This window comes from Strix aluco, chromosome 5 (assembly GCF_031877795.1).
Source record: "Strix aluco isolate bStrAlu1 chromosome 5, bStrAlu1.hap1, whole genome shotgun sequence".
Taxonomy (NCBI): Eukaryota; Metazoa; Chordata; class Aves; order Strigiformes; family Strigidae; genus Strix; species Strix aluco.
In genome coordinates this window covers 30,751,125-30,767,764 of record NC_133935.1, presented here as the reverse complement: position 1 = coordinate 30,767,764, position 16,640 = coordinate 30,751,125, and the positions used below count along the sequence as shown (strand labels likewise).

Sequence of the window (16,640 nt, the reverse complement as noted above, 5' to 3'; positions counted from 1 at the left end):
CGCGCTCCCCCGCCCCCGTCGCCCCTCCCCGGGCACGGCGCCGCTGATTGGTCCGTCTCGGGGGGCGGGGCGGCGATTGGCGGGCGGCCGGCGGAGCGGGCTGGGAGCTCTGCGCGGGGGATGCTGGGGGGCCCGGCGTGCTTTGCGGCGCCGCCTCACCCCGGGCGCTGGGCCCGGCCCTGGCGCTGGCAGGTCGCGTGTCCGGCCCCGGCCCCGGCCCCGGCCCCGGCCCCGGCCCCAGCCCCAGCCCCAGCCCCGGCCCCGGCCCCGGCCCTGGCCCGGCCCGGCCCGTCTCGTCTCTCTGGGCGGCGGTTGGCTCCTCCCAGTGCGGGCAGGCGGCCGGACGCCTTGGGTGGCCGTGGAGGGGGGTGAGCTTCCCGCCGAGGCAGTGAAGTAAGGCCCGCGAGAGGGAGGTCAGAGGGCGGCGATCGCTGTGAGGCGCTGAGGAGAACCGGCTGCTCTTCCCGGAAGAGCCAGGAGAGAAACCGCAGGTGCCAGCGCCGGGCTTTCCTCCCAGGTGGTGTGTCACCCCGGCGGCTCTCCGTTCTTTCCTGGCGCTGGGGAAGGGCAGAGGCCGAGCGGAGCCTGTGACTGGGTTTCTCTCAGGGCACGGGCGGAAGCCGCCTGAGGCTCCAGAAGGATGCAGTTCTTTGGCCGGTTGGTGAATACCATCAACAGTGTCACCCAAATATTCACAAACCCTTACCGGGTGAAGGAGGTGTCAGCTGCAGAGTATGCTGCTCATGCCTGCCTGAGGCAGGAAGGCAGGGTGGCCCTGTATAAGAACAGCTTCGCTCGCACATGGGATTGCCTGCTGGTGAATCCCCAGAGCCCACAGGTCGCTTTCCGGTAAGTGACAGACCTTTAGCAACCACTACTCAAGTGTGAAACTAAAGACCCGAAATCCCTGATCTCAGGACGGCAGTGTTTCGCAGCTGTGGGTGTGGGGTGATGTGGCTGGTCAGCAGGTGGGCTCATGAGGAGTGGGAGGCCCTTGCATGTGCTGATGGAGGAGTCTTCATCAAAACAGCTTGTAAGAACAGGACAGGACAGAGTCCAAACACTGTGAAAACAGGTGATTGTGAAATAAGTACTCAGGTCAGAACATCCACAGGTATGTGCACTTCCACTCATACCTGTTGCAGCTTTAGCATCTGGAGCACAGGATACTTCAGCCCAAAAGTTAATGTTCCTCAGGAAAAGGAAATGTTCTCTGCTAGTGAAGTAGGCTCCCTTCTTCCTTTGGACCAAGCACGACAACAGATGAGGAACGAGAAAGTCCCCAGCACTAATGTTTGGAGAAAAGCTGTTTCTCTCAGATACATGGGGTGGAGGTTGTTTCTTTGAGCAGGACCAACGCCGCTTTTGCCTTTTCTCCAGGCTCTTCCAGCTCGATAATGAAGCAGATGCCCTGGTGCGTTTTGAGCAATATGCTGGGCAGCTGCGCCCTTTCTACGAGAGCTCGTACCAGCCGTTGTCGCTGGAGGATCTCCAGCAGCTCAGTGACTGCTTCCGCAACCACCCCAGCTGGTCCTCAGCACATGTCGCGGTGGAGATTGGCCGTCGTGAGAGCTTCCGGCACAACCACATTCTGAGGCAAGGGGCGGGCAGGGGTCTCCAGTGGGGCTGGTGCTGGGAATGAGGCTGGAAGGGCAGGCTAGGACAGATTTGGGTGTCCTGGCTTGATGTACCAAAGCAACGGGGGCTGCTTCTTGGAGGAGCTTAACACCTGTGGTTACTGCAGAGGTGGAGTTTAAAAGTGCCGGCCTTGGTGTGTCTTGCCTGAATGACACATGTAGTAGCAAAGGGGGTCCGATGGGCACTGTGTAAGCTTATTGGCGAGCTTTCAGCCTGCTACTGTGGATGTTAAAGCCTGGAGCTTTGTGTTTGAGCTAAAGAATTGAAGTGTTTTGCTAGAGGCACTAGTTAGATTCTTACAACCCTTGTGGAACTGCTTTATGAAGGGAGTTGTGGCTGACTTTGTAAACCACGAGAGAGGAGGTACAGTAGGTCTGTCTTCCTGAAAAAGTGTATTGGCCACAAGCCCTCACTGTCTTTTGATGGGGAAGTTCACTGGTGATAGGGGAGACTAGTGAGGAGTTAGGGGACTGGGGGACTAATGGCAGCACCTCCACCAGGTTGCTGACTGTAACCTGTCTCCTGCCTCCCTTTGGGCAGGGGAAGCTGCTTCCATAGTGGGGGCAGAAGAAGGAGCAGCATGTCAGAAGGTGCATACTTGGTGGCCCTTTCCTGTGCTCCTTCCCAGAGAAGAGGCCGGGCTTTTGTGAGCCTCGTGGTTTGCACCAGCTGGGCCTGTGGCAGACATGGAAGGTACCTTTGTATCAGCTCCCAGGGCAGCTGTGCGTCCTCATCTTCGCAGCCCTTCCTTGGCCTCATGTTGACTCATCTCTTGCAGCTGCATTAACATCAGGGACAGTGAGGATGGCTGCACCCCGCTGCACCTGGCATGCCGCAAGGGAGACATGGAGTGCCTGCTGGAGCTGCTGGAGTGCCACGCACGGGTAGACATTACCGACAGGAACGGGGAGACCGTTTTCCACTATGCTGTGCGAGGAAACAACCCCCAGATCATCGAGGTGGGAGTGATTTCAAAGCTGGGGAGGAGTGGGACTAGAATGGGTCCTCTCTGTGCTGAGGGGAGATGGGAAAATAGCTGTGCACAGGGGAGAAAAAAGTCAGTTTCCTCTGCTGCAGCATCGAATTAATGCTTGAGGCTGATTTTAGCCTCTTTCTTCCCCCTTTACTGGTGCTGCTTTCCCACAAGCAGGCTCCAGATTCCACCCTGCAGTGGAACAAGGATGTTAAGGAAGTTTCCTCAGAAAGTATCCTTCATTGCTATTTGCATCAGGCCTTCATCCTGCCTTTCCTCAGGCCCTTGGCTGTCCCTTCTCTGTCACCTCTGAGCAGGGTATTTGGTTCTGGGCAGAGTGCTCCTGTGGGGCAGCGTGTGTTTAGGCTGCCATGGGGGAGCATGTGTTGCCCACAGACTGAAGGACAGTTCAGAGCTGCCCTGGGCTCTCCTGAGCTGCAGAACCTGTTGTTTGAACTGAGCAGCCTTGCATGGAGGACAGCGATCAGAGCCTCGAGGCAGAGACAGTCTGAAGCCAGAGGCATTCTTGATTGTTGGGAAGTGCTGGGCAGAGTGACAGGGTTCGTAAGGGTGTGGGTGGCCTTCCACATTGGTTCCTCAGGTCTGTCAGCTCCCCAGCACCCAGTGCAAGCGTGAGATAGGCTCTCCCCTACAGCTGCACCCCCAACGTTTGCCCAGTACCTGTTGTGACAGCGCTCCCTCTGCCTACCAGAGTCTGCTGGGCTTTCCTAGTGCATGACAGGGGAGAGATAATGATCGGGTCTTGCTATGCTGTGGAGCAGGGCAGCTCGGACCTTTGTATTAAAAAGGTATCCTCTTCCTTTATTTCTCTGATGGCAGCAACTTGGCTTGTTTTTACAGAAGTACTTCCAGGTCTGATCTGTCTCCTGTTTGTTTCTTTTCTCTCTTGATTCCTTGCTAAACCAGAGAAAAGAAACTCTAAATTCCTTCTTCTTTTGTCTGGACCAGGGCTTCCAGGGTTTCCCCACTACAGCAGTGAAATATTTTTGTGTAACAATCTAGTCAGCAGGTAACAGGTCTGAAATTTATGTGGATGTGTGGTTTGAGCCCAGAGGGCAACTGAGCACCACCGCAGCTGCTCGCTTACACCTTTCCCCCTCAGGGATGGGGAGGAGAAAATAAAACCAAAGGCTTGGGAATCAAGATAAGAACAGAGAGGGATGACTCACTGACTGATGGTCGTGGGCAAAAGACAGACTCATGAGGGGAAGAAAACATCAATTTAATTCAAACACCACCACCACTTAATTTAACAATCAGAGTAGGACAGTGAGAAACACTTCCCCCTACTGTTCCCTTCTTCCCTGGTCCAGCTTTACTCCCAATTTCTCTACCTCCTCTGCAACAGCGGTGCAGGGGGGCAGGGGACGTGGGTTGAGGTCAGTCCCTCACATGTTGTTTCTGCTGCTCCTTCCTCAGGGAGACGACTCCTCACACTCCTCCCCTGCTCCAGTGTGGGGTCCCTCTCATAGGAGAATTCCATGAGCTTTTACCAACATGAGTCCTTCCCACGGGCTGTAGCTCTTCCTGAACTGCTCCAGTGTGGGTCCCTCCATGTGTTGCAATCCTCCTAGCAACGAACTGCTCCACTGTGGGCTTCCCGCAGAGTCCCGGCCTTCTTCTGGTGCAGCCACCTGCTCTTGTGTGGGGTCCTCCATGGGCTGCAGGTGGGCATCTGCTCCACCATAGACCTCCATGGGCTGCAGGGGCACAGCCTGCCCTCTCACCATGGGCTGCAGGGGGGGTCTCTGCTCTGGCACACCTCCCCCCCCCCGGCCTTTTCTTCCACTGACCTCAGTCAGTGTTTGCAGAGGTGTCTCCCTCACAACTCGTCCTCACAACTCCAGCTCCTCCTCCTAGGTTCCCCTTTTTAAATATGTTATTGCAGAGGCGCAGCCACCATTGATAATTGGCTCAGTCTTGCTGCAGAGTTGGGTCCGACTTGGAGCCAGGGGACCTTTGAGAAGCTTCTCACCCGGGACACCGCTGTAGCCCCCTCCCCCGCTACCAAAACCCTGCCACACACAAACCCAACACAGGGGAGAATAGGAAAATTCTTTCTAACATAACCCTGCATGTCGATTTTAAACAGAATCCTGATTGTATCTGAAAGGAATGGTGGAGTTGCAGGGGAGGTTGAGCTCCTGCCTGCTGACTGGTGGCAGTAACTGATGGGGCTGCAGCAGGAGAGGGAACTGCTGGTTTCAGTTAGCACTCTCATTTGGTTGGGCTGAGCTTGGCTTACACAGTGGGCAGTGGTGGGAGTCTGCTGGGCTGTGTCGTTCAAGGTGGCATGAGCCCTTTTCGGCTGAGGGGTGTCTCGGAAGCACCCAGGCCAGAGGAATAGGGCACAGAGAGCAATGATAAACCCTTTAAGGAGAGAAAACAAGGAGTGCTTCCATAACTACTGTGTTGGAAGCGGGAGTGGAGAGGACAGGCTGTAGCATCGTGAGGAACCCAGTGCTCCAGAGTCTCTCCTTGGAGCTCAGGAAGAGAGATGGTGCTCTTCTATGTCTGTCTACTTATTTATCTGTTGTCTCCTCTTCCCAGCTCCTGGGCAGAACCCCAACTGCTGGCTTGGACCACCTGAGCCATGAAGGGCTGACTGCTTTGCATCTCGCTTGTCAGCTGGGCAAAGAGGACATGGTTCGGTCTCTGCTGAAATGCCGTGCCAGCTGCAGCACCATGGGGACGCTGGGCTACCCCATCCACACAGCACTGAAGTTCTCCCAGAGGGAGTAAGTGACTGCTCAGGCTGCCAGAACAAGGCTCTTCCTCCAGTCTGGGGGTCAGGGTTGTCCAAGACTGGACCCCTTTCAGGGCAGTGTTCAGGAGGAAGATGTCCCGTGCTGTCCTCTACTGCGTCACTGAGTTGGCAAAAGAACAGAGAAGTGCTGGTGTGGAAAAGAAAGAAACACTTTCAGAAAAAAAAGGCATTTTCCTGAATTTATCTATATATATTATTTAGTATCAGACATCAGGAGAAAGATGCAGATTTTTTTTTTTAAATGTTTGTGAAATACATTTCCTCAGAATGAGCTGTGAGAAGATGATTTACGGATGCTTAAGTAGTATTGCTAATTGCTGTACCTCTATCTTTGAGTGCTTGGATCCACACTCACAAGCCAAAAATATGCTTAGGTTTCTTAGTTTGCAGTGGGGCTCAATGGTTTGATGGTGTTTCAGAGTGGAGAGTGTATGCTTGTTTCATAAGTCTACCTACCCACACTTTCTAGGCACTAGATAGTAGTCTGTTCACAATAGGTGTGATTTTTCACTCATAGGGAAGTAATAATTTCAGCAAGTATTTAACTATTTCAGTTTTATCCCCATGTTTCCATGGAGAGAGAGGGAGAAGAGAGGAATTTCCTCTCAGGTCTTGAGTTTCCAGAAATAGCATATTCCTGTATTGGAGAAGCACCCAGATGTTGCTCCACAACTTGAAATTCAGAGGGATTCTCCTGCTTCCTCCAAACGCTCTGCTGCTTGTATGCTTCCTGTTGCACCCTTCCTTTCTTAAAAAGAGCAAAACAAAACTGCAGCTGAGGAACTTGCAGGGAGCCTGTTGCTGCTGAAAGGTTTCCTGAAAGGCTCTGGGTGGGAGGCAGGTGCTGATGTGAGTGGAGGTCTTGAGTCAAGACAGCAGCCACCCATCCCTTCATGTCATTGTCTTTGCCAGGTGTGCCCAGGCCATCCTCGAGGTTGATGCCAGCCAGGTTCACTCCAGGGACCCACGCTACGAAGCTACTCCGCTGCACTGGGCGAAGAAGGCAGAGGTAAATGGAACCAATCCATGTTGAGGGCTTGTGCTGCTGACCTCTCCCTTTACTGAGTGCATGTGCAGAGCCCTGGGAGTGCCAGCAGCCCGGTGTTTGATTCTCTTTGCCCTGTGCTGACCAGTGCTGTTTGCCATGGGGGATGGCACAGTGGAGCTGTGCAGTGAAACAAACTGGTGGGCTCATCCCTAGTATGTCATCCTTGGCTGTGAAACTGCCAGCTTGTCCCTTTTCCCTTTTTGTTGGGGAAATTGCGGCAGTGTCACTGTTACCCCTGGAGGGAGCACTCTTGTCATTACTGACAGTTTCATGGAAGGAAGCAGCTTGATGCCTTAAAAACTGCAGGGAGAGTGTGAGGTAGGCAGAGGGTGGTGGCATGTGGATTGTGGTCCATCTTCTGCCAGAGATGGGCAGATTGGTGATGTGATATGCCATGCTGGAGCACCTGAATGGTGCTTGTTGCAAGCAGAGGACATTCCTATGGCAGGATAGTTTTCCCTCCTGCAGTATCACATCCCTCCCAGAAATGTCCTGTGGAGTGTCAGAGCAGACATAAGTCTGCTTGGCTCATGAGGAAAAGATCAAAAAGCAACCCTTTTTCCCCTCCAATATGCAAGGATTCTGACCTGAGTAGGAATTTTTTTTTCTCCACTGTTCTCTGCCGGTTGCTACACTTGCATATAAGTCCCAAAACATTCAGAAGCTCTAGCCAGGTTGTGAAACCACCAACTAGTTCTGTGTTAAAAGGCAGAGAAACCCCGTCTCCAGTGCTTGGAACAAGGCAGCTGGCATCTGCCAGCTGGCTGTTTCCAGGCTAAGGGTCCTGCCTCTTCCCCTGCTTTGCTTGCCATGATGGGCACCCAGATGGTTGTGCTTGCGATTGCTTTCTCTCTTCTTGACATGGTGCATGCACGTTTGGGCACAGATGACACGGCTGCTGCTTGAGTACGGCTCCGAGGTGAATTTGATGAGCCGGACAGCTGACATGGCTCTGCACATTGCAGTCAAGAGGGGACGCTTTGACTGCGCCATGGTACTGCTGACACATGGGGCCCACGCCAATGCCAGGGATCAGGATGGCAACACACCACTGCACCTGGCCATGAAGGTGAGTTTTCTGCAGAGGCTGCTGGGAAGGAGAGAGAGGATTTTCTTGAAGGATTGAGGCAGGGACAGACTCCTTTGAAATACTGGCTGTTGTCTTTCGTGGAGTGATCCCTTGTGGGTGCTTTGGCTAATGAAAAGAGGCGGGAGGGAGGGAATGAGAAATCATGTAACCAAAAGGAGCTTGGCTCTTGACTGAACTTTCTCTTGTCCCCTAGCATGACCACCTGGATATGATCAAAGCAATCGTCGTGTTTGGAGGAGATGTTGAAATCCCCAATGATTTTGGGGAGACACCAGGGCTGTTGGCAGCCAGGAGCAGCAAAGGTGAGGGAGCATGTCAGCAGCCTTACAGGGTGAACCTGGCCTCCTGTCTGCCTGTGGTGGTCAAAACAGTGTCTTGGGGAGAGGTGAAAACATGCCAAGCATAGGTGATGCTTCTCCAACAAGCTTTCCCAGCTTCTAGTCGCTCACAGGGTAGGCACTTTCTGAGCTAGTGGCATAGGCTTTGTATTAATATCCCTTGATGAATTTCTCCCCTCTGAGACAGACATGCAAGAGGAAAAGCTGGCACGCACTCCCCCTCTTTCAAGCCACGATGTCAGGCACTGCGGGCTCACAATGGGATGACACAGTGCCGCTGAACTGCCCAGGCGTAAGCAGACATGGGCGGTTCTTCAGTGGCAAGAAGTGTGTGGCACACACCCTTGAAGCTGCACAGCATTGCCCAAGTCCTGTTGCCTGGTGTTTAGGGAGAGATAGCTGGGACATGCTTTCCCCGTCCCTGGGTCATCCCAGGGGTTTTGTGAGGGTCAGGGCTGCTGTGAATTTGGCAGAGCCCCCCCGTGGTGTGTGCGTGCACTGATTCTCTTTCTGATCTGTGACTGCCCCTTCATCACCTAAGGTGCGAACCGGAAAGTGCTCTTAGACCTGCTGCAAACTGTAGGGACCGAACGCTGCCACCCGCCCAACCCTGACTCCCCAAGCCTGGCACCACCTGCCACCTCCTTCATGGAAGGCCAACCTTCCTCGCGGAGCAGCTTCAACAGCTTAGGTAAAGCCTTCCCTGGCCCTCCCTCGCTATTCTTCCTTCTTGCTTCACAGTGCTGTCTCAGATCTCTTCTTCAGATGGGCTGTGTTCTGGGGACTGTCTCTTAGCTCTCCGTTTCTGGTAACTCTGTCCTCACTCATCTGTTGCAGGATCCTGTCTCTTCTCTGCTTTTCCTGTGTGTGTATTCTAAACTCTTGTACTCTAAACTTTTGTTTTATAGACCTGACACAATGCAGCTCTGTTAAAAGGAAAGGGAAGACTGATTCCCTCACCCCTCTGAAAGAGGTGTAGGACTTAGTTGCCTGCATGTACTTTATCCACTGGGTCATGTACAGAAGGGGATGTTCTTGCTGGTCTGCCTTGAGGACCTCCCAGTGTCCTGCTGGGTGCAAGGGAATTAGAAGTGTTGCTCATTCAGATCCTGGAGGCTGACAGCTGGGACTGGGGCCGGATGAAGCCCAAGGATAAGTGACCCTGGTGACAGAGTGTACGTTACGCATAGGAAAAGCCTACCTTAGGACATATGATTGTGTTGTAACTTGTGCTCTGTACTGCCCTGACTGGGTGAATGAGCCTGTGGATCTATTCTAGGTGCCGGGCTTTCCTCCTCCCGGGAGCTCCAGAGCTTGGGCAGAGGCAGTGGGAGGGGTTACAGAGTGGGAAGTGGGTGAGTTGACTTGGAGGGAGGCTCTGCCCCTCATGAGAGGGGCATGCAGGCAGATAACAGCTGCTTGTGATCCACTTCCCCTCTCAGGTTGGTGGTTTCCTTTGCAAAGGCCCTCCTGTGGGGCTAGAGGACAAGCTCCCCCCCAGACCCTGGAGTGCATCTGTGTCGCCACAAGTCTCACAGGCTGGTGACACCAGGACTCCCTTCTCACCATGGCCTTGTGAAGGTGACCCCCCCAGTTTCAGCTCTGATGCAGTGACTAAGCAAGGCCCTCTTTCGCCATGGACTCCAGCCCTTGAAGAAACTCTTCGCCATATTCATTGTCATCCACAGCCACCTTCCAGCCTGGGTGCTGGCAGGAGTATTTAACTTCTCTTCCCCTGTTCTTTCTTCTTTTGGTTTCACAGGCTGGCTCCCACCTAGCCTGGATTGGTGCCCCGCACCCAGGGTGGCCAGGGTGTACATCAGCTGAGGGGTAATGACCAGCCACCCTGTCCTCACAGCTCTCCTGCCTATAGGTTACTTCGCAGGAGTAGATTTAGGTTTTATTTTACGGCTTGCAGTAAACTGCGTAGCGAGCACGCTGCTAGGCTCTGCCTTCTCTCTCGCCTACTGTGCTCATTATCTGCTTCTGCAAATCCTTCATCTTTGCCAGTGCATCTCCAGCTGCCTGCTCTAAAGGACGGGGTTTCTCCTCTTTGGTGCAGAGTTTAATCGAGGGGGTACCTGGTGGCTATGGGTAGGATGGCTTTTGTCTCCTGCATGGAGATTGGGAAGGGAGTTGGACGTTCTTTATGTGGTTATGGTGGAAATTGTTTACCGCACTGGTGGGAGGTTTGGGTACCCTGACCAAGCGCTCTGGGGGCAGAGAGAAAGTAGGAAGAATAATTGAAGGTTTTCTGATGGATTAAGTGTAATTTGGTTGACAGCTATCTCTGAGGCATGCATCAGCAGGTTCAGGTAGCAAAGTGGTCTCTAATTTTTTTTTCCTTTTGCATGTTCATGGCCCTCTAGGGTACCAGGACCTTCTGTATGTTTCCACAACGCTTGGACAGTTTTTGAAGGCACCAGATGTTGTGGACTCGCCCAGTGAGGGTAGAAGAAAGTAAGTGAGGAACAGCTTCTGTCCAGGCTCCCATGCAACTTGAACATGAAATCCATGTGGGTGAATTCTCCCCACCCACACCCGTGGGTGTGGCACCCTCAGAGTGACATTATCTAATGTCCATTGATGTTGCAGTTTTTGACAGAACTTTGCGATAAATCTCTGTTCCCATAAATGACCACCGCCTGTTCCTGCCTGCAGCCCTGGAGCTGCAGTGGAGCCCGAGCTCAGCAGGTGAAACCCCTGCTCTGTCCCTCCCCTCTGCCGCTGGGCACCGAATGCTGTTTTGGCTTTGTGATTTCCCCATCTCCCCGCACTGCCCTGATGCTCACCCAGCTCCTTTGCCAGTCTGTGCACTGCCTTGGCAGTGCCTGCACCTCACCTTGCACGGAGCAGAGGGAGGGTTGGCACTGAAGTGCTGCTAGCAGGAACTCTTAGGACTGTCTGATTTTTATTTATGAGGCAATATCTATTACTGCTTAATAAGGGACTTGGGTGCATTTTTGGCTTGTAAATGTGTCTCTGTTGTAGAGGTTAGAGATGGCTAAAAGAGCAAGTGTGGTGCACCAGCACTGACTATGTTCGGTCTTATTTGCATCTGAGGAAGCACTGTTGGATCACTGATTACACTGTCCACAGCAGTGTTACCAGCATAGTTTCCCCACCCCCAGGACCATGTTCCCATGCCGCGTGCTGTGATTTGTAGGCTCTTCCACAGCTGCAACTCATCTGTGTCTGTCTCTCTCCAGTCACGACCGCCTCCTGTGCCTGGATGGAGGGGGCATCCGGGGCCTGGTGCTCATCCAGCTCCTCCTGGCTATTGAAAAGGCTGTGGGCCGTCCCATTCGTGAGATTTTTGACTGGATTGCGGGGACCAGCACTGGGGGGATCTTGGCCTTGGCTATTGTACATGGTGAGGATAGTGCAAATAATGGGCCCCTTCTCGCTCTTGTGGGCCTGAGCGCCCCTCTGTTGGGAGCAAATGTGGGGTGCCTTTCTGAGTCCTGACTGAGATTTTTTGTCCCTACCAGAGGAGAGAAGGGATGTTCACTAATGAAGGAAAGCTTAGACCTGGCTTTGCACTTGCTTCTCCTGTCAGCTGGCCTTGGGTGGCTTTCTGGGTTTTGGGAAATGCATTGTGGCAGGGTGCAATGTTCTGTTCTTCCTGCTCTCTCCACGGGGGTTTTACAGCAAGGTGATCAACACTTTCTGGTGGTGGGAATCTATGTTCAAGCTTGCCCTTCCTCTTTAATCCTTCCTGGTCATGTTGCTGAGGTCCGAGCAGGTGACAGGCAGCTTCGGAAGGGGATGGGATTGGGAGTGACACCTCCCATCTCCTGCTGGTCCTGGAAAGTCCCAGTTCTGATGTGCTGTTTGTTCTGCCTGCTCTTCCTCCACCCCGTGTTCCTGCCGATGCTGTTGCCTGTCTCAGGGAAGTCCATGGACTACATGCGCTGCCTGTACTTCCGCATGAAGGACATGGTGTTCCGGGGGTCTCGACCCTACGAGTCGGAGCCACTGGATGAGTTCTTGAAGAAGGAATTTGGGGAAAACACCAAAATGACAGATGTCCAAAAACCCAAGTAAGTCCTGCCTGAGTCTGTGCTTGTTGATGCTCTCCTGAGTGCTTTAGACCCCTCTCAGCAGAGATGCTGAACCTCTCCTTAGAGCAGATCTGGAGGAATATGATGTGCAGACTGTTGAAGCCATAAGTGTGGGGTTTTTTTCCATTTTACTCTTATTCTGTCATGTCCTCTCTCCCCCAGGGTTATGGTGACAGGGACATTGTGTGACCGGCAGCCAGCTGAGCTCCACCTTTTCCGGAATTACCCTGTACCAGAGACAAAAACCTCCACTGAGTACAAGACAAGTGCATCTTTCAAACCACTCACTCAGCCAGAAGGTAAATGCTGGCACACAGCAATCCATCTGGTTGACAGGGGAGGGGGACATCCTTCAGAGACAGAAAATTTCCTGTTCTTCCTCCCATTGCTCTGAAAATTGGGGTGTCCCAGCAACAGCTCATCCCTGATCCTGACTTGTAGCTTGGTCCTAGTGATGGTTCCCTTTTCTCCTGTCTCCTCTTCTCTTGGCTTCTCTTGTACCAGGAACAGAGGCTGACTAGTGAAGTTCATGAGGAAGAGGTCTGCTGGAGGAGTCCTGTGTACAGTCAGTACCTTTCCCTGGGCTCTCAGAAGCAGATTAACATGGAAAAGCTGCTTTCTTTTTCTAGCAAACATAACTGGTTCACCATCAAAATAGCAGCAATGAAGCTGGTAGAGAGTGAATTTGACCCAGGATTATGTAGAAGGTGGAGAGAACATCTTTTAGAGCCCCCCAAAATAATCCTGTGCATCCAAGCAGAGTCCCTACTGCCGGGAGAAAGAGGCACAACTATCTAGGGCAGGGTCTTGTGGGATTGCAAGACCTCCTGCTTTGTGTTGGTGAAGGCAGGGTGCTTCTTGCACGCAGGAAAGTTGCTGAAAGAGTCCGTATGTGTTCTCTCCCTTCCAGATCAACTTGTGTGGCGCGCTGCCCGCTGCAGCGGTGCGGCTCCCACTTATTTCCGGCCAATAGGCCGCTTTCTGGATGGTGGCCTGCTAGCCAACAACCCAACCCTCGATGCCATGGCGGAGATCCATGAGTACAACAAGACACTGATCAAGAAGGTGAGGGAAATCCTGGCTCTGACTGATAACTGGGGCTTTCCTGGCTCCACTGAGCCTCCCTTGAAGGGGAAGAGGGTTTGGGAATGGGTGCCTCTCTAGTGGATAAACAATTTAGCAGTGCAGCACCCTGGAAAGGAGTGTGTGGAGGGGGATATGTGTTGGGAATGGTGGCTGAGAGGTGAAATACCTCTTCTGACAAGGGTGTGAGATGGGGAGACAGCCCCATCAGCCTGCCCTTGCAACTTTGAACAACGGTGATTCAGTTGGTGGTTGCGTGTGGCCCTTGACACAGCTCTGCAGAATGTTCTTCTGCCCAACAATAAATGGAGAAGACAATGGTAGCACTCTGCAAGGCCAAAGAGTGAATGCCTTCTGTGGTGTGGCCAGTTCCTCAGAAAGATGACTAACTACTGGCAGCCATTGCTCCCTGTAGCTGAAGGGGGAAGTGTGTTGCTAAAATGACTGAAGGAGTTAGACTCTTTCACAGGCATCTGGTACTAGCACTCATCTTTGGGGTGATCCCATGAGTTTGGGTGCAGCCAGGGGTGTAAGGGACAGAACAGTGCAACTGTTGAAGTCACGTGGATTATACCTGTCTCACCAGGCAGTACTAAAGCAGGGGGATGGGTGAGAGAAGAGGCTACCAAGCCTTTTGCCTTGGCTTTTCAGAGTGTCCCCAAGACTGCTGTGAAAGACGTGTTCCACCTTAATTGTTGGTCGTTGCAAACAAATCTTTCATTTGTCCACAGGGTCAGAGGCAGGAAGTAAGAAAATTGGGGTTGGTGGTCTCCCTGGGGACAGGGAAGCCTCCACAGGTCCCAGTGAGCTCTGTGGATGTTTTCCGCCCCTCCAACCCTTGGGAGCTGGCGAAGACCGTTTTTGGGGCCAGAGAGCTTGGCAAGATGGTCGTGGATTGTGTGAGTACTGGGAGGGAGGGGGGAAGACCCCTGAGGCGGCTTGGAGGGAGGGAGCAAAGGTTTCCAGCTTCCTTTTGGAACAAAATTTTATTTCCTTGGAACTGCTTCAACCATGGCCAGTTCAAGGAATGAACGTAGTGAGTAACTTAAGAAATGTGGGAGCACAGCAGGTCTGAAGCCTGGTCTGCTTCTTTGGGGTTTTGAGTGCCAAGGGAGGTTCTTGCAACTGAAGGGAGCTGAGGAGAGGATGGTGGTCAGTGACCCTTAGGAACATTTGCAGGTGTGAGTTCACGAAACTCGGTATCTTTCCAGGGAGCATTGATTATCATATGAGCAACCTGGACCAAAAAAAAGTAAATCACGCCTCAGAAAGCAGCAATTAATTTTTCTTTTGAAAAGCTTTGTTATCCCCACTGGGGAAATTGGTAAATGGTAGAGAAGTGGGAGTATTGCTAATAAAAAGCAGTAGTTCAGAGCTGTGGTTAGAAATGTGTAATAGGCATTTTTTCATGCTTGAGGAAGAAGCTCATTAAATGTTGTGCAGGAAAACACTCCAAATGAATGAAAGCCACAAAGATCAGAACTGAAGCTCTGACTATAATCTTAATTCTTTTGCTTTATCTTCTTTTAGCTTCCTAAAGCCCGAAAATACCTAGAGAGGTCCCTCTGCTTCCTGTCTTTTATTTCAGGGCTCCCAGGGAAGTGGTGCCAGGATAGCCCAGAAAGCCTGCAGTAATCACAGGCTCTTCTGGTACTGGGTTTGGACAGAAATGGATGGAGATGAAATCCCAAGGAGGCTGTGATTCAGATCATCCTGGGGGTTTCTTTAAGGGAATCCCCTCAGTACTACGATGGATGGAGGATCTGTAGGGTGCAATTCCTTGTGTCCCGAGGATCTGGAGCACTGTTCCTGTATTTAAAAAAACAGATAAAAAGCCACCTCCCTCTTGGTGGTGAATGGTGCCGTCCAGGATGCACTTGCTCCTGGTTTTCCCTCTCCCTCTGTGGCTTGTGCAGTTTGACTCCGTGCCAGGAGAGCCTCTTGCAGGCAGGGAGAGAGCGGTGTCAGTCAGGCTCTAACCGTGGGCCTGTCTCTCCTGCAGTGCACTGACGCAGATGGCCCAGCTGTGGATCGTGCCAGGGCCTGGTGCGAGATGACGGATGTCCCATATTTCCGGTAGAAGCTTCCTTTCTGCTCTCTTCACAGACCTATTTTTATCCCTCTTGCTTCAGACCTGGCTGTGGCATGTGTCATCCCAAACAGTGTCCCCTCCAGAGGCATGCCTGTCCCCCTGCCCCCTCTCCTCGTGCCTCGGTGACACAGCCCAGTGTGCGAGCTGATGCATGGAGCACACCCTGTGTGGGGTCAGTGGGGGCTCGGGGCATGCTAACAGGGTCCTTCGGGGATGTGCATCCTGCCCTATCGCACCACGCACAGGGTGTTTTGAGACTCGTGCCTTGGGTGGTGCGGTTGCTATGGCTCAGCCTTGAGTGTGGTTGGGCCTCGAAGACAGGGGAAGGCCTCCGCTCCGCAGGCCTGCTGGATAAGGGCAGGTGAACACCCAGGACAGCGGGAGCCGCTTTGCACAAGTCTTTTGGTTGGCAGGCTCGCTGCCTTGTCGTGTTCATGTCTGTGCCCAGCTGGTGATGCTGTCTTGCTGTGTGCAGGCTTAGCCCTCAGCTGCATGCGGATGTGATGTTGGATGAGGTGAATGACACCGTGCTGGTGAACGCTCTCTGGGACACCCAGCTTTACATCTACCAGCAGCGGGAGCGGTTTGAGCAGCTGGTGCAACATCTCTCCCGATGACTGACCTGGAGGTTCCCGTACCACATCCCAAAGGCAAGGAGCAGCAGACACTGAAATGGCTCGGATTTGCCCTTGAAACTGGATGTTGAGGTGGGGGAGGGACGACTACTACTACTACTGAGGAATTAATGATATGTAATAGACAACAGTGCACATTACACATTTATTCCAGGACACACCCCATGTATTCCCAGACAGCTGTGACATGCTGACAGTTATCTTCATACTGCAGCCCCATCTCTGCTGCTGTGCTCAGTTTTGCTGCCCTTATCTGACTGTACAGCCCTTCCCAGAAGCCAGAGCCCCCACCTACCTGTCTTGGGCTGTAGTTGCTGGAGTGTGTCTCCTGTCTGTGCAGCACCTCCACTGACAAAGCACTGTGCACCTTCCCACATCACAGAATGAGCCAAGGCCAGAGAAAGCTTCAGGGATTACTTGGCCCACTGGGACCAAGGTGTTTCGGAGTGTATGGTATGAGGAAAAGGATTATTCTTAACTCAGCATGGCTTGGTATAGAGATTGTTTCTCCTTAACATGGAATTGAAAAGCTCTGTGATCAGTTCCCACCAAAGAAACTGACCCTGGGACAGTTTTTTTTTACTGCTGGAAATTCCATTGTGAATGCTACAGTACTCAATGTTTCTGCAGTAAATTTTCATATTTATAAATAATATATGTAGCTATTTGGAGACGTTTTGAGGAGTAACCTGAAAAACTGAATTCTTAATCATTTGCTTTTGACTGGATGGACTGCTGTTGTGAATAGTGCTTCTATGCAAAACTGACATGACCTGAAATAAAGAGAGGTTTGCATTTGGTTCTGCTGTCATGGTTGTCTTGTCTCTCTCCCCGTCCTACAAAGGGGTTCTGAGATTGCAGCCTCTGAATTTCTTACAGGTGGAAATTGAG

General features: G+C 52.5%; 2 protein-coding genes across 7 annotated transcripts in view; one reads left to right on the top strand and one right to left on the bottom strand.

The window, feature by feature from the left end:
- The first annotated feature begins 240 nt into the window (after positions 1-240).
- Positions 241-16,549, top strand: PLA2G6 (phospholipase A2 group VI). 6 transcript variants are annotated; one of them, XM_074826630.1, is made up of 17 exons: positions 241-517; positions 607-849; positions 1,381-1,596; positions 2,417-2,597; positions 5,183-5,370; positions 6,312-6,408; positions 7,334-7,516; positions 7,731-7,839; positions 8,417-8,566; positions 10,245-10,335; positions 11,085-11,248; positions 11,768-11,918; positions 12,102-12,238; positions 12,850-13,004; positions 13,754-13,921; positions 15,025-15,098; positions 15,590-16,549. In XM_074826630.1, exons 2-17 carry the CDS (start codon positions 641-643, stop codon positions 15,729-15,731), a joined length of 2,415 nt encoding a protein of 804 aa, XP_074682731.1. In that variant the 5' UTR covers positions 241-517; positions 607-640; the 3' UTR covers positions 15,732-16,549. The 6 variants fall into 6 exon arrangements, 5 of the variants coding, with proteins under 5 accessions (XP_074682731.1, XP_074682732.1, XP_074682734.1 ...); XR_012623528.1 differs by having other exon boundaries at positions 241-849; positions 14,611-15,098; positions 15,590-15,658; XM_074826628.1 differs by having other exon boundaries at positions 242-849.
- Positions 12,413-16,640, bottom strand: part of MICALL1 (MICAL like 1) — a 114,906-nt gene continuing 110,678 nt past the window's right edge. Inside the window, exon 15 of the transcript XR_012623527.1 lies at positions 12,413-12,423. The gene's annotated coding sequence lies outside the window, so the exon portion shown is untranslated. The remainder of the gene's footprint in view (positions 12,424-16,640) is intronic.

Coding starts and splice junctions, on each gene's coding strand:
- PLA2G6 (XM_074826630.1), top strand. CDS start 641: ATGCAGTTCTTTGGCCGGTTGGTGAATACCATCAACAGTGTCACCCAA. Junction 850..1,380: donor AGCCCACAGGTCGCTTTCCG/GTAAGTGACAGA, acceptor CCTTTTCTCCAG/GCTCTTCCAGCTCGATAATG. Junction 11,249..11,767: donor GGCCTTGGCTATTGTACATG/GTGAGGATAGTG, acceptor TGCCTGTCTCAG/GGAAGTCCATGGACTACATG.